General features: G+C 50.9%; 1 protein-coding gene across 1 annotated transcript in view; it reads right to left on the reverse strand.

Moving 5' to 3' along the window:
- VWA5B2 (von Willebrand factor A domain containing 5B2) overlaps window positions 1-9,261 on the reverse strand; it is a 31,522-nt gene extending 22,261 nt beyond the window's left edge. The window contains exons 1-2 of the mRNA XM_090050568.1: window positions 9,046-9,261; window positions 1,228-1,404 (exon numbers count right to left, since the gene is read on the reverse strand). Coding sequence (XP_089906694.1) covers window positions 1,228-1,366 — 139 coding nt within the window. The 5' untranslated portion in view covers window positions 1,367-1,404; window positions 9,046-9,261. The remainder of the gene's footprint in view (window positions 1-1,227; window positions 1,405-9,045) is intronic.
- Between the last annotated feature and the right edge of the window lie 5,616 nt (window positions 9,262-14,877).

Genomic DNA, 14,877 nt, shown 5'->3' on the forward strand with positions numbered 1-14,877 from the left:
CACCAGTATGCAAGTCCTGGCTTAACTGTGTGGTGTGTTCCACTGTCTCTTACTGGAAGATGCTGGTTTTGGTTCTGCCTCTCTCAGTCCCCTCTAACAGCTGGCCTCATCAGCCCTTGTTAGCTCACCATGTAGAGGCTGGAGCTTCACGCTAGGGACAGACATTACACATAAACCATTTTAAGTGACCAGAAACTGGTTTCAACTTGTAACAGAACAGACCTTGAGTGCACATAAACCAGTTTGAAAATGGCTGAAACCGGTTTGAGATAAACCTGGTTGAATGTAGTATCAGACTTAACTGATTTAGGTTAAACCGGTTTATGTAATGTCTGTCCCAGACCCCTTCCTGGCTTAACTTAAACCAGAGTCCCCCAGCATCCCAGATGCTTTGCAGCCCTAGGCGGGGCTCTCTGCTCCAGGGAGCTGGGCTGGCCTCTCCCCTCTGCTCCCTGGCTGGAGCTCCGGCAGAGAGGACAGGCATAGCAGCGTCTGCCCAGCTTCCCCATGCCACCCCAACACCCCCACTCCCTGCTCAAGCAGGGATTCCCCGCTCCCCTGTCCCAGAGCATGGACCATAGCCAGTATGTCGTATGCTAGCTAATGCCGAGAGGTGTCTGTGTAAAGCAGACAGGACAAAGGCAGACAGGACAGTGTCTACTTAGGGCTTTTTGGAGCTAATCAACAGGTAGCTGGTAATGTCCCTCCTCCATTCCTTCCCTGGAAAAAGCTGTGTAAGAGCTTGAACTAATACAAGAGGTTTTTGCTTTGCTGACGGGCTCATAAATGCTCTGTTATCTTGACCTGCTGAGCTGGTCAAGAGCAGCAAAGGGGGTGGGGGGAACCCCTCCCTAGCCAAAGCATCCCACCAGGGCCTGGCCAAACCCCCACCCCCCTCAGCTCAGCATTGTAGAAGTGAAGGGAGGGCTGCTCTAGTGCCCCGCCCCAAACTTCTAGCCTGAGCTACTGCAGGCATGTGCCTGCATTTCTTCAGTTCAGAGAGGATGTCTGTATGGTTACAAACCGGTTCAGCCTAGCCAGGTTAGACTAACCTGCAAAGATTGAGTCAATTCAGACTCAGGCTCTTTGAATGTCTGTCCCTAGCCTGAGAGACCAGGGCTGAGTGGATGGGAGGGTGCTCCATACTGAAGTGGGCTGGATGTCACCTGTATCTCCTGGGTCTCAGCTGGGAACAGCAGCCTGCTTAATCCCAGAAACCCATCTTACCTTCCACGGGCTCCTCCTCAGGGTTGATGTAAGTGAGGTGGGCAGTGAGTCCCAGGGAGTACCCATTGGCACAGGCCTTCACACATGAGCTCTTCAGAGGGAGAGCTGTCCAGGTAGATGGTGAGTACAAGCCTGGCATGGTCTCTAGATACAGTTACAGAGCGGTGCCAGCTGCGACTGCAAAGAGCGGGTGAGAAAAACAAAAGCAAGCATGGGAGCCTGAAGACAAGAGGTGGAGATAAGACTGCACACTGACTTCAGCTACAGGGAGAAGATGCCCCCATGTCTTCCACGTCCACCCCAGAGGCTGCTCCCTCACCCGACCTCGTCTGTCTCTCTCCTCATCTCCCTCCCCTCCAGCTTCCCTGACTCTCATCTCACCCTTTCTGATCTACCTAAAGCACTGCTGCCCGATCCCTCCTCCTGTCCCACTGCTCCACCTGGTCCACTCCCCAGCTGAAGGCCACTGCGACCTCACCAGCTTTCTGCATCGCACCTTTCCCATCCAACACCTTCACTCTCATGATCATGCAGATGTTTCTGCCGCCCTTTCTCCCTGCTCCCTTTCAAGCCTCCACCATAGTTTCATTTCTGTATCTCTCTCTCGCATCTCCACACCTCTGCCCGGAGCCATCTTGCTCTGCCCCTACATCAAACCATTCCTTTCGGTGCCTTCTAATCCTTCAGAAAAACTGTTTCAAGAAACAAGTTTCAATAATGAATTTGGGGGTTCATCTGACCCCCTCCCCTTCTCTCAGTGCTCACAATAGGATATGCCTGTACCTGAACTTTATTCTTCAGCATTTGTGCTGGGCCTGCTGGTTCTTTACAAAGTTATACTGTGTAGATCATGGGTGGGGAGCTAAGAAGACAGCCCCACGATAGCAGGTGCTCAGGGAGAGCTCATTTACTGTAACAACCGTAGAATTCAATTAACTGAGATGCCAGACAGGGAAAAGCCTTCCCCTGCGCTCAATAGAAAATCAAAAACCAATCCCAGTGCCAGTTGCCTTTGGAAACAGATTCGGAGTCCAGCTCCTGGGCCTGATTCTTTGCATGGTTAGACCAAACAACAGGGCACTCGTACTACGTTTCTGTTTATTTTTCCATGCAACGGTTGAGCATTTTCCAGTGAAACCCACGTCAGAGCCTAAGACCCTCCCAAGAAGCCTCCAAAGACACTGAAGGCACAGGAGGATTTATCCCAGACTAGGGAGCATCCCTGGATGGCCCAAGCACCCCCTTCTACCCATAGGGACTAGACTGTCACAAGTAACAAAGCCGTGCCTGGGTTTCATAGCAGCATGTCTTCTGTTCCCAAGCCTGTCCACCACCACCTGGTCACAGAGGTAACCAGGGTAATTTATGAACAAGGGAGGGGGAAAAAACCCCAGAGTCACTAGGACAAGACAGGGATGGGAGTGTTTGCTGGGGGATTAATAATTAACAGTAAGGTCAACATGCAATCTGAGCACTGTGAAGAAGGGAAGGAATGGGAGGGAGGGAGATGCAACCCCAAATAACATGCAAGGACACTTGCAGTCCATGGGCAGACCCTGCAGGTCCCTGCTGATCACAGCAGATCCCAGGCCATGCCTACTTGCTACCTTGGGTCACTCACTAGAACGGGGACAGAGTCCAAAGGCCTGGATGCCAACCCATTCCTTCAGTCACCAACCATGGTCACCGACCATGAGAAATGTCCAAAACTATTACTAGGGCTAAAATCCCTGGGATTTCCAGAGGTAGAAGTGAGATGTAATGGTCTCCAACCTGGCACCTCAACACGCAGGTGGGAGGGTAGCCTGCTCCTTCTTGCACCAATAAGTCTTGCAGAGAGGGACTACCTGTTCCCTCCTCCTTTCATCCCCATGCCTCCTTCCCTTACAAAGAGGGATCACTGGGTCCTGAAGGATTCTGGCTCTGAGCTCCCCGGCAGCTGTGAGCTGCTGGATGCCTTCTCCCCATCCCATCTCCACGGGGGAAAAGTTCAGGTTCCACATTTCACACTCTTCATTTGCTGCGGTGTTTGTTGGGCCCAATCTACCTGAATGTCTCCTCCTACTGATCAGTCTCCAGCCTCCCCTTTCCCTCCCAACCCAGTCCACTTAAAACACTTTTTGTTAAACTTTTGGATGAGCCACAACACATCTTCCCTGCAGATGGTGTGTGCAGAGAAGAGGGATCTGCACAGTCTATGGTGTCTGTGCCCACCCAACTTGATCGATGCTCCACTTCAACCCTAGCTGAGAAACACCTAAGTGTAGACCGGATACAGAGATCCCCAAATTACTAACACCTGCTGAAGATTTAGCTGTTTTTGGTGGAACAGGCTAAGCAGAAAGGGCAAGGCCAGATGGAAGAGCAGCACCTGGTTTCATCTTGCTCTGGTGGCCTTCATCTCAGGAGCAGCTTATGAGATAGTCTGTAACTTAGGACTCCACAACCCTGAGATTATGGGTTGAGGATGCATCTGCCCAGTGCAGTTGGAAAATGGAAGAATAATGGAGGCAAACCTGGAATCGAGTCAGTCGCTGTTAAGGGAGATGATGCCAGGGAGCTACACAGACAAGAACCAGCCAAGCAAGCAGACCCCCAAAATACAGATGAAAAAGTAATGTTATTGCCGTGATACTACCTACCCACCCCAAAGATCCAGTGGGACTCATGCCTGGACCAGGAGGCTGAAACTTGGCAGTCCAGCTCTGGTTGTGAATCCACTGAAGTGAGGAGCTGAGGGTATGATTCCTGGTGCGTGTGCCCAGGGATTACATCCTAGCTCTATTAAAGTCAATGGCAAAGTTCCCATTCACTTCAATGGGGCCAGGATTGCACCCCTAAAGTGTAGGTCAAACTGCATTCAAGGGCTGGGAGCAAATCCTGTCTCTGCAGGGCTGCTTTGTGCTCAGCTGGCATTGACTGGGCATTGCTATAGGGTGAATACACTGATTACACTGCAGCTCACAGAGGCGGCTCTAGACCACGGTGGGCCTGAAAGCCAACAGCTGGAGGGAAGTTCTTATTGATCTGTATGACGGATAAAGGGAGCCAAGACTGGAAGAGATCAGTCCAGGACAGGGGCCTCTCCATGCCACACAGCCCGAGCTCCATCTGAAAACTGGTCAGTCCATTTTGCCCCCACTGCTCCGTCAGGGAGGTGATTTCATGCTCATAGGGCTTTGGCGGTTCAAAACCTTCCTCTTATTTCCAACCTAGTTTTATCTCCTATCCGTTTACCCCCATTTGTTCTTGTGCTAATACTGTCCTCGAGCTTAAACATTTCTCATCTCTCCCTAGTGTTTACCCCAATGTATTTATAGGCAGCAATCTCAGCCTCTGCTTTGCCAGGCTCAACAAGCCAAGCTCTGTTAATCCCTCTAGTGACACAGGCTCTTCATCCCCTCATCACCTAGCAGCCCGTAGCTGCACCTGTCCTGAGCGCAAATTCATCTCTTTTAAATGCCGTATTCCAAAGGAGCTCTTGCAAGGCACAGGAACAGTAATAGCACAACTCCCCTTTTCTCTACTGGAAATACCTTCTCTGATGCACTTAAGGATCGCAGTTGCCTGTCTCACAGCCACATCACACTGGCAGCTCCTAGTCACCAAGTCCTACCAATGGATGAGCTCCCAGATGACAGCAGAAGTCCCCACACCTCAAAAAGGATATAGAAAAACTGGAGAAGTTACTGAGAAAGGCAATGAGGATGATGAGTGGCATGAGGAGAGACTAAAGAGACCAACCCTATTCAGTTAATAAAAGTGACACCTGATGGGGTGAGAAGGGTTTATAAAACACTACGTGGTGAAGAGAAAGTCAGCAGGGTTTTAGTACTGACTATCGTGTCACAATCCAAGAACTTGCCGGGGGAGGGGAGGGTCGCAAAATGAAAACTAGTGGGTAGTAAGTTGACAACTTACTACCTAGAACATAATTAGGCTGAACATTTGCATTCCTAATTTGCGTGGTTATTGCCTACCCAAATCAAGCAACTGCAAAGACAAATAAGCACGTTTTTAAAGAAAAGGACTGAAACAGCATGGCTTCCAAAAGCACATGGCTGCATTCTTCTGCTCCTGAGACATACAGATGGAAAATGATGTATTAGTTTGGGACACCGCTTGAAATTACACACACGAGTAAGTATGCCACCTCTATGCGGTTTGCCCTACACTGGAGGAATCCTTTGGTGACCACTCAAACTGGTTTTCCACCAGGTTTGCAGCTCTTCGGCGGTGCAAAACAGGGTAGGATGGGAACGAGGATCTGGGCCCTGATCCCTAGCAAAAGGATGTTCTTTTCACACATGGTGTATAATTTAAGTGTGGAACTCGGTGCCACCGGATACGGTGGAAGCTGCCAGCTTAGCTGAATTCAGAAAGGGATTGGAAACATCCTTGGAGGACAGGGGCATCAGGAGCTACTGAGCGTGGGAGTGTGGGGCACAGCCTCTGAATCAGAACTTCCTAGACCCTAAATGCTGGGGGCTGCAAGCAGGAGAGAAACAGGGGGAAAAAACCCTGGTTAGACCCAGTTGGCCCCCCCTTTCAGCATCCACTCTCTGCCCCATGCGGTGCAGGAGACTGGGCCAGATGGACCTCTGGTCTGACCTAGTAAACGGCAGTTTTCATGTTGTTAGGGCCTAAGTGCATGGCTTGTATTTCAATTCCATCCCACATGTATTACTCTAGTCCTCGCTGCACGAAGTCCCAATCCCCACCTGTATGGACCCTGCCCTCCAATACGGAGTCAGCAGCGGACGACATTACTCCACTCCAGCTCTTATCTTGGCCCTGCCCAGGGACGGGGGGTTCGCTTTTCCTCACCAGACCCTCGGGTCCGTCCCAGCCCTGATCTTCAGCAAAGGGGAAAGCAAGGAACCGAGCCAACTAATTGAGGCTGGGCAAGGCCATTAACGACACATTTCACCTTGGAGCCACTTGACGCGTGCCCAAGACACCACGCTTAACGCACAACCAACGAGCCCGGTGTTTGCCCGCCTCTGATTGGCCACAACGTCATTCAGTTGTTTACCAGGGACCTACTAGGAAAGCCGTTCCGGCTGCTTTTTTATCAATACCCTTTACATTTATTCTACCAAAGTAAACAAGCCCCATCTGGCCCTCTCATGTTTTATGTAGGCTGCTCTAGGCCAGTTGGTAATGCATAAAAACAGACCCACAGGTCCTCGCCCCGCTCTCATCTTCCTCCTCCGCCCCATCCAGAAGCACGTCCTGCGACTAACTGTTCATCCCGGGCACCTCCAGCCGGAGAGGTCAGGTCCCCTCACCTCTGCAAGGTGCCAGCTACCCCCTGGCTTTCTGGGTTTCTTATCAGACATCACCGGGGGAAGCCGGCTCACTTGTTCGGTCTCCATCGACCTGCCACTTGTCACTTCTCACCTGTTACCTGAGGGAGCAGCTGTCGGCTGTTCGCATCTATTTTATCTGGCAAGAGCAGCGATCTTAATGTAATGAACTGGTATTGAGATAGATCAGCTGACTCGGAGTCAGGGGAGGAAGCTGTGTGCAGGGAAATGAGAAGCCAGGGAGAGCAGAACCAGCTTTCTTTCCACAGGGCTGAACTCAGGCCTATCACAAGAAGACACAAATCCCCAGAAAACAACCAGGTTGCAACCATTTGAACCACATTTTTGCCCCAGAGCATCTGATTGCTCAGGGAATGACCATGCTTCGTTAATGCACTGTCCTTTAAAGTTTCTTATATCCAGAGATATATATATATCACGCGGAAAGACCAAACCCAAGGCATCCTGACCAGGCACAAATAGTCAAGACCTTAGTTTGACTTCTCTACCAAAAGACGGCACCTCCAGCAACGCTACGCCCCTGTTAAGAACTTGATTGCTTTGAAAGAAACAAGCCCAGATCGTTCCCTGCCAAGTGCGCTCTGCTATTAGTTCCTCTCCCTGGATGGGTAAAAGCTCTGCAGACCTGCCAAGCAGGGGCCCTGCCTGGCTGAGAATATGCGCAATGGGCTGCACACGGAGAGTGAATTCCCTCCGGGGCTCAGGGGAGGAGACCCACTGCATCTGGTGCACATGGTACGAATCTCCTCGTCCCTAATGCAGTCTGCTTCCGCAAAGCCCAAGTTTGGGTGGCTGCGCTGGGCAAAGAGTGATCACAGTTGTCTTGTCTCTGGCTGTCCCTCCATTAAACCCCTGCTCCCCTGTCAGGTTCTTAAAACCTACCTGGAAACAAAAGAGGATTTAGGGTCATAGAAGCATAGGAAATTAGGGTTGGAAGGGACCTCAGGAGGTCACATCTAGCCCAACCCCCTGTTCAAAGTAGGACCAGCCCCAACTACAGCATCCCAACAGGCTTTGTCTACCTGGGTCTTGAAAACCTCCAAGGATGGAGACTCCACCACCTCTCTGCATAACCTGTTCCAGTGTTTTATCACCCTCCTCGTGAGAAAGTTTTTCCTAATATCCATCTTCAACGTCCCTTGCTGCAACTTGAGCCCATTGCTCCTTGTCCTGTAATCTGCCCCAATGAGACCAATCCAGCTCCAGCCTCTCTGGAACTGCTCTTCAGGGAGTTGAAGGCTCCTATTAAATCCCACCACAATCTTCTCTTCTCCAGACTAAATAAGCCCAGTTCTCTCCGCCTCTTATATAAGTCACATCCCCCAGCCCCCAAACCATTTTCATTGCCCTCTGCTGGACTTTCTCCAATTTGTCCTTGGAGACTTGCCTTGTCTTGCCACATTGAAAACCAGTCCTCTCTCTCCCCCAGGGAATACCGAGGCAGTCTTCAAACCCTGTGGCCATGGCTGAGTACAAGGCTACTCTTGGGAGGGTCAAATGCAGCCTCTGTATTTTTAGTCCTTGAAGCTTGACACTAAGAGTGGGAAAAGGAGAAGGTCGCACACGCTCACAGATGCACATGTCAGATGTGAAGAATGGGCCCTCCAGTCATGGGAGTGCCAGCCTGCTCCCAACCCACTGTTCAGGCAGGGAGGGAAACGTGTCACGCTCGCCGAGTGCCAGGCACAACCCAAGGAAGTGGCTCGATGTGTCTCGGGTGCAGCACTCCTTTGTGACAAGCCAGCTGAGACTTATGGGAGCTGGACATCAGAAAGCAACTCACCTGAGCCTCTCATTTAAGCCAGAAAACCAGCTCTAAGTCTCCCTGAGCCCACCGCACACCAGATCAAGTCAACCCCTTTAAAACCAGAACCCGGGGCCAGGACTTTCTTCCAGTCGTACCGTTAGACCCATTCATTCTCAGGCCACTAACCCATAAACCAAGTAATTTAGAGCAAAAATGGCCCAGGACTCTGCCTCCTTCGCCCCCCCGCTGCTTCTCAGCACAGACTGAGTGGAGGCAGCACTGCAGAAAAGGGTCCCACACTCCTCTGAGGTTGGGACTGTAACAATACAGACCCGGGAACATTTGCTAATGTACCATGACATACCGAGCAATAAATAATTAAAGCCACGCTCCTGAAATCTATAAGCGCAGGACAGCCTGTGATGCAGCGGCCTTGGCTGGACAGTTATTTTATTGTCTTGATTTGCCTTCTTGCTCATTCACTGCATTTAGACCCTGTCTGCAATAAGTCTCCCAGTCAGCAAAGATGAACACTGCCCCCTCCTCCTCCCCCACAACTACCTCCTCTGCCAAGAAGCAGGAGTTGCCGCCTGGTCAGGGAGTGCCGACTGCAACTCACCCCCCAAAGGTGCCAGGGTCCCATATTTGCCCCTCCACCATCAGACCTTAATGTGATTCATAACCCCTCTCCATTTCCTGCCCTGCAAAGTTGCACGGCAGGACCAGGCGGGAAGCACTTACCTGGAGGATGACACAGAGTCTGCAGTCTGGACTCGCCCAGCTCCAGACAAATTAGACTTGCGCTGGGGGCAGGAACGAAAGCTGCCCCTTCCTGGATGGTGCCACCTCGCCGGGAGTCTGCTTTTTCCTGCCCCTTGGGCTCTGGCTTCTCCTCTTAGGAGGAGGATGATGGGCTCCCTCCCCTGCCTGCTCTCTGCTGCAGACTCTCTCGCTGGCACTGGCGTGCTCAGTACCGGAGCTACATCTCCGCTCGGTGCCAGAAGTAAGGCTGCTGAGCTGTTCCAAGCCCAGCCTCATTAAAGGGCCACACGCACTGGTCTGGCAGCACCTGGGAGAGGATGGGGCCAGCTCTCTATGCGCTCTCTTGCTTCTCAGGGGGAGGGGGAGCACTGCCAGAGGTGTTTGAAGAACAGACAGAAAAGCCTCCAAGAGCACCAAGCTAGCCTGAGCTCTCCGCTTCCCAGCCCAGCTCAGACGCCTCAGGACAAAAGCCCATTAGACTAAGTTTAAATGCCCACGATATGCCCAACCCTTGCTCTTCCAAGCCTTGTGCATTTGTGCACCCCTTTCCACTGCCTTCGATCCCAGTACAGCGTCACAACCTGCAAACCCAAATCAAATCCCTCCCAGCTAGCCAGGCTCTTTATTATACCAGCCCCAAATGTCACAGGCGAGAATCCAACCTGGCTCTCCCAACAAAATACTTGCCAGGAAGGGGGTCCAGCTCACCATGAGATTGGCAGGGCGACAAGAAGCATTAGGAAAAAGGAGTGCGGGAGACAGTCCCCCACTCAACCCCAAACTCCAAATCCAAAAGCTGCCTGGAAGACATCAGGTCCTGGTGAGTCTCTGCACCTTGTGCTTTCATTGCTGTGACACTATCATCTGGAGGAGAGCAGAAAACACGGCTGATCTCAGAGGACATCCCAGTCGCAGGGGATGCCGGGCCAGCAGGGAAGAGGAGGACAAGAGAGTCCAACACAGAAGAGTGCCAAGGAGCTAGAAAAGGCCTCCTGGAAGGGAAGAGGAAACCCAGGAGATATGAGGGAGGGCTTGGCCTCTGGAAAGTCCAGCCTGGAAAGAGTGGGAAATCTCAGGGGAACTGCCGATTCAGGTCCAGAAGGAAGGTGGCAGCCCGGGACTCTCACAGGAGAGGCTTATGCCGTGAGGCCGTTTCCATCCCAGTTCTGCTCGGAAAAGGCGCAGACTTTGGGATGGCTTTATAACCTGGACTCCTATTCAGGCCCCCTTCACCATGGTATAATAGCACTATGCTCCTAGCAGTCTGAAAAGAGCCCCTACCCAATAAACACCACCCTTGTTCATCCGCAGCCCCCGCTCCTGTACTCATCCCCCTGCAGAACGGAACAGGGCTAACCATGCAGCGACGAGGGAAGTGATCCCAAACCGGGCACGTGGCCGCACGGCCCCACACTCAGGAAGAGCTCAGTCCCTACCCTGCCCCAAGAGATGGTCCAGGATGCCCCCAGCTCAGCCTGCGTGACACCAGCAGAGCTCAGCCTTCCCTACCCTCCCAGCCCGGAGGACGGGGGGAAGGATGTTGCCTTTGCCCTATTACACATGCCTACAGTGCTTACCCTGGTCCTCCTGCCGGCTGCAAGCAGAGGATTCTGCCGACTGTGTCACCAGGCGCAGGTTTTGTTTAGCGACGGACGTGCCTTTTCTGCACATGGAGTTTAGCAACACACCCTCCTCTCTGCTGGAGCAAAGGAAGACCCTTAAGGGCCCCACATTAGCAAACCTAGTTACCCCTACATACTGCTGAACCCTCCTTCAACCCAGGACTCCTGTACTGTATATATTGCAGCTCGTTTCTTCCTTGCCCTCAGAGTGTACACACACACACACTATACATATAGATATGGGAATAGACATACATGTATCTGTACACACACAGATATTTATCTATATACCCACATGCATATACATACGCACAATTTTATATACACACCCATTTTAGAAATATATGCACACATTATATATATATTATATACATACATACATGTATGTGCACATATATAAAAATAATATGTGTATGTTTCATGCAAGCATTGTGCACGCGCACACGCACACGCACACACACACACACACACTGCAACTGCCCCTAGCTTATCATTTTTTGCCCTTGCCCCAGTAATGTATGCATGGTAACCTATAGGTTATGTAGTATATGCCACTGGATGCAACCCCTGCCTCACAGTATATGGTATATACTGCTGTATGCTTAACCCAACCCTACTGCTTATATATAGTACGGCACCCCCTACAACAGAGGTGGCCAACCTGTAGCGTGCATGCTACAAGTGGCATGCCTAGCCTCTCTGTAGGGTGCACGGCAGATCATGGAGGGGGCAGGCAGCAGAGCAGCAGATAGGACAAGGAGCACAAAGCAGAGCAGCAGAGCAGGCAGCAAAAGCAGAGCAGTGGATTGGGCAGGAACAGGACTCGGGGAGGGTGAGAGACTAATGCATGGCATACCTGACAGAAAGGTTCCCCCCACGACCATACAGCAATAGTATCAAATACCCAAGCTGCCTCCAGTCTTTATTTGGCCTTTGTAACAGATTCGGGTTCTGCAAAAATGCAATTTTTTTTTAAAGGAAGGATGTTTCTAGGCCATACAGAGGCTGAGAAAAGCTTCCCTGCATGGCTCTAGTGGAAGCTCCTGGGAGCAGGGACAATCTTACACAGTTTTATAGGATTCTGATCATGTAAGAGTGCCATTGTAGCCCTGAAGGTCCAAAAATTACATGAGACAAGGTTTTCTTAGGGAAATATCTTTTATTAGACCAGCAAAGTACTTGGAATAGAGTTAGAAAATATCTTTTGAATGCAAGATATTCTTCCTCGGGTCCCTTGAAGAAGAATGTCTTGCATTCAAACTTGTCTAATTCTATCCCAACTACATACCTGGTCCAATAAAAGATATCCCCCTAAGAAAGGCGTCTCTCATCAAAAACTGACCAGGGTGCCCCCCAAGATTCAGGAGGCACTAGTCACTCGTGCCAAGAGCTCTAGGTGCTACTGCAGTGGGAATGAATGAATGCCTCGATGAATGAATAAAGGACGCAGCGATGTCTTCCTGAGTCTGGCAGCAGCCTGCAGCAGCTCTGTGAGATGGCACTGTGCTTCCCTTTGTCTCAAGCCAGCATTCCTGCCAACAGCCAGGTGGTGAAATAATTAGGCTAAACATTTGCATTCCTAACGTGCATGGTTCCTGCCTACCCAAATCAAATAATTGTAAAGACAAATAGGAAACTTTTTAAAGAAAAGGACTGAAACAGCATGGGTTCTGAAAGCACATGGCAGCATTCTTCTGCTTCCGAATGGAAAAGAATACATTTACCTGAAATTAGATATGTGAGTAACTATGCCACCTTTACGCACTTTGCCTGACACTGCAGGAATCCTTTGTTGGCCGCTCAAACTGGTTTTCCACAAGGTTTGTACCCCCTAAGTGGGGGTACAGACAGGGTGGGACAGGAATGAGGATCTGGGCCCTTACCCCTGCTTCTATATACTTTATCCTCTATTCCATGAGCTGAACTATCCCAAAGTAGACAGCTGATTTGGTGCTCACAGGTGGAAATGTGGTCACAGATATAGCCACATCTTAATCCACAGATGGCCAAGAAAAGGAGAACCAAGGATTTGATGTGCACACCCCCTGGAAGCAGGCATGGACTCCCTGGAGGGAATGAAGAATAAGGGTCATATTCTCATCCTAGTAGGCAGCAGGGGTGGTCACATCCTGCACAAGCTACGCTTCTCAGCATCACTTCCACTTTCAGCTCTGAAGACAACATACACAAGAGTCATCCCATCCAGAAGGAATAAAGCATCATCGGGACAGAAAGAAAGAGACAGACGTTTCAGCAAACTACTTGGGTGTTTTGTACTGATGAAGGAGATCTGCAGCTACAGAGAATAAGGGAAATAGCTGTATCTTTTTAAGTGCCAACTGGGTGACCTTATCCTGTCCAGCTGCATGGATTTAAATCAAAGGGGAAGCAACTGAAAACAAAACACTGGCAAAAATAAGGGGCAGTATGGCTCCTTGGGGAAGCAACAGGGAAGGTAAGACTTGGGAAATACTCCCAAGCTGACAAAACTTTTCTGTCTAGGTCTAACCCAAGATCAAAGTTGTACTGAGACCTTGAAGAGACTAGCACAGCCAAGAAGTTGGGAAGAGTGGGTTGTCAGCAGCTGCTGGTTGAGGGTCTCTATCGGAGACTAAATGCAGTCAGCTTCTCCAGCCCTGGAGGCAGAGGGACCTGGACCATTTGGAACGGACCCACACTTGCAAGGAAAAGTTTAGGCAAGGGACAGTATATGCATATAGGCCTCCGTTGCCCTGGCCCTTTCCCTTGCCTACATACCTGTGGGTGAATAAATTATGCTTTGCTTTCCATCACTTTAACTAGGGTCACAGGCCCCCAGAGAACAGGGCCTTAACGTATGGCCATTGTGTCCTCAGTTGGGAGAGGATCAACGAGAGCCATTTCCAGATAGTGATGCCTGGTAATGTCTCTGATGGCCCAGAGCTCCCGAATGGACAAAACCACCAAAGTGCACAAAGACAAAGGTACGGACGCCGTTTCTGCCATACAGAAGAACAGATGGGAAACAGGAGGCTGCCCCGGGGGGCCAGTCCAAGGGCAGCTGGGCCCTGTCTAGGTGCGCACCATTTGAAAGAGGTGCAAGAAGTCTGGCTGTCACCCTACGGGAGCACTTGAGAGGGACTGGAAACTCACTCTGCCTTCCCCTGGCTAGATGGTTGCTATGTGCCATATGTCAAAGCACTGCTGCCAGGAGCACTGTGTCCCAGACTGCTCCCTAAGCATTTTTCTCTTGGGAACATCACTTCAGTCTTTGCTTGAATTCAGCTTGAGCGAGCTGCTCCTCACCCAGGTGCTAATCATCCAAAGACATGAGAACAGGCCTGCAACGGCACTAGCTGTGTCTGCAGGATGGGAAATGTATAACCAAGAGTCGCTGGCATTTTGTTGGCTGCAGAGCCCACGCAAGCTCACCGTGTCTCCAGCTGCCTTCCTGTGGATCCTGAAAAGGGAAAGATGCGAGCTGAAGAGCAGGGGATGCTACAGGTGGGGGATCTGGGAGAAGATCTACGTCACCGGTGTCTGGGTCCCATCAGGCAGGAAAGGCTGATGCCAAGTACCGCTGCACCCTCTACCCTCTGTGCCACGTCGATGGGGCAGCAGCATCTTGAGGGCAACGGCATTCAAAGCTGCCGACTGAATGACATGAGTAGAGACGTGACCTATACCACCACTGGGACGACGCTTTTGTTTTCGGCCCACGAGCACTGCTTTTGTGTTGTGCCCTCCCTGCAGCCTGGTCACAAAGCACCTAGGACACTATCACATGATACTGGAGCTATTGTTCGTCCGTAGTTTTTTGATGATTTAGCTTAGAAATCAGAAGCTGAAGGCAGGGCATGTGCTGGTGAGATCATTCAGCGTTTTTGTGCGAGGACTACTGGATCTTTCAGCAGCTGGCAGGTTTGCCTCTCCGAAGTACTAAAAAGCAGTTGTTTTCTTGGTTTCCACCAGCTAGCAGATGTAAGGAACATTTCTCTGCTCGTGGGTTGAATGTTTCCAAAGGCTTCCAATGCTTCGTTGTTGGTCATAAACTAGAAGTCCATCAGAGTGGTGGGGTGGTAAATCCCATCCGTCCATTGCCAGGGGTTTTGCCCTGGAAAGCTCACGATGTGTCCGGTGGCCCATTGGTAGGACGTAAGATAAGGACTCCTTGGAGTTGGTGGTTGGATCTGACGTCGGGGTTACGCAG

The sequence above is a fragment of the Crocodylus siamensis genome, chromosome 6, assembly GCF_052110815.1.
Source record: "Crocodylus siamensis isolate JL-2025a chromosome 6, ASM5211081v1, whole genome shotgun sequence".
Taxonomy (NCBI): Eukaryota; Metazoa; Chordata; order Crocodylia; family Crocodylidae; genus Crocodylus; species Crocodylus siamensis.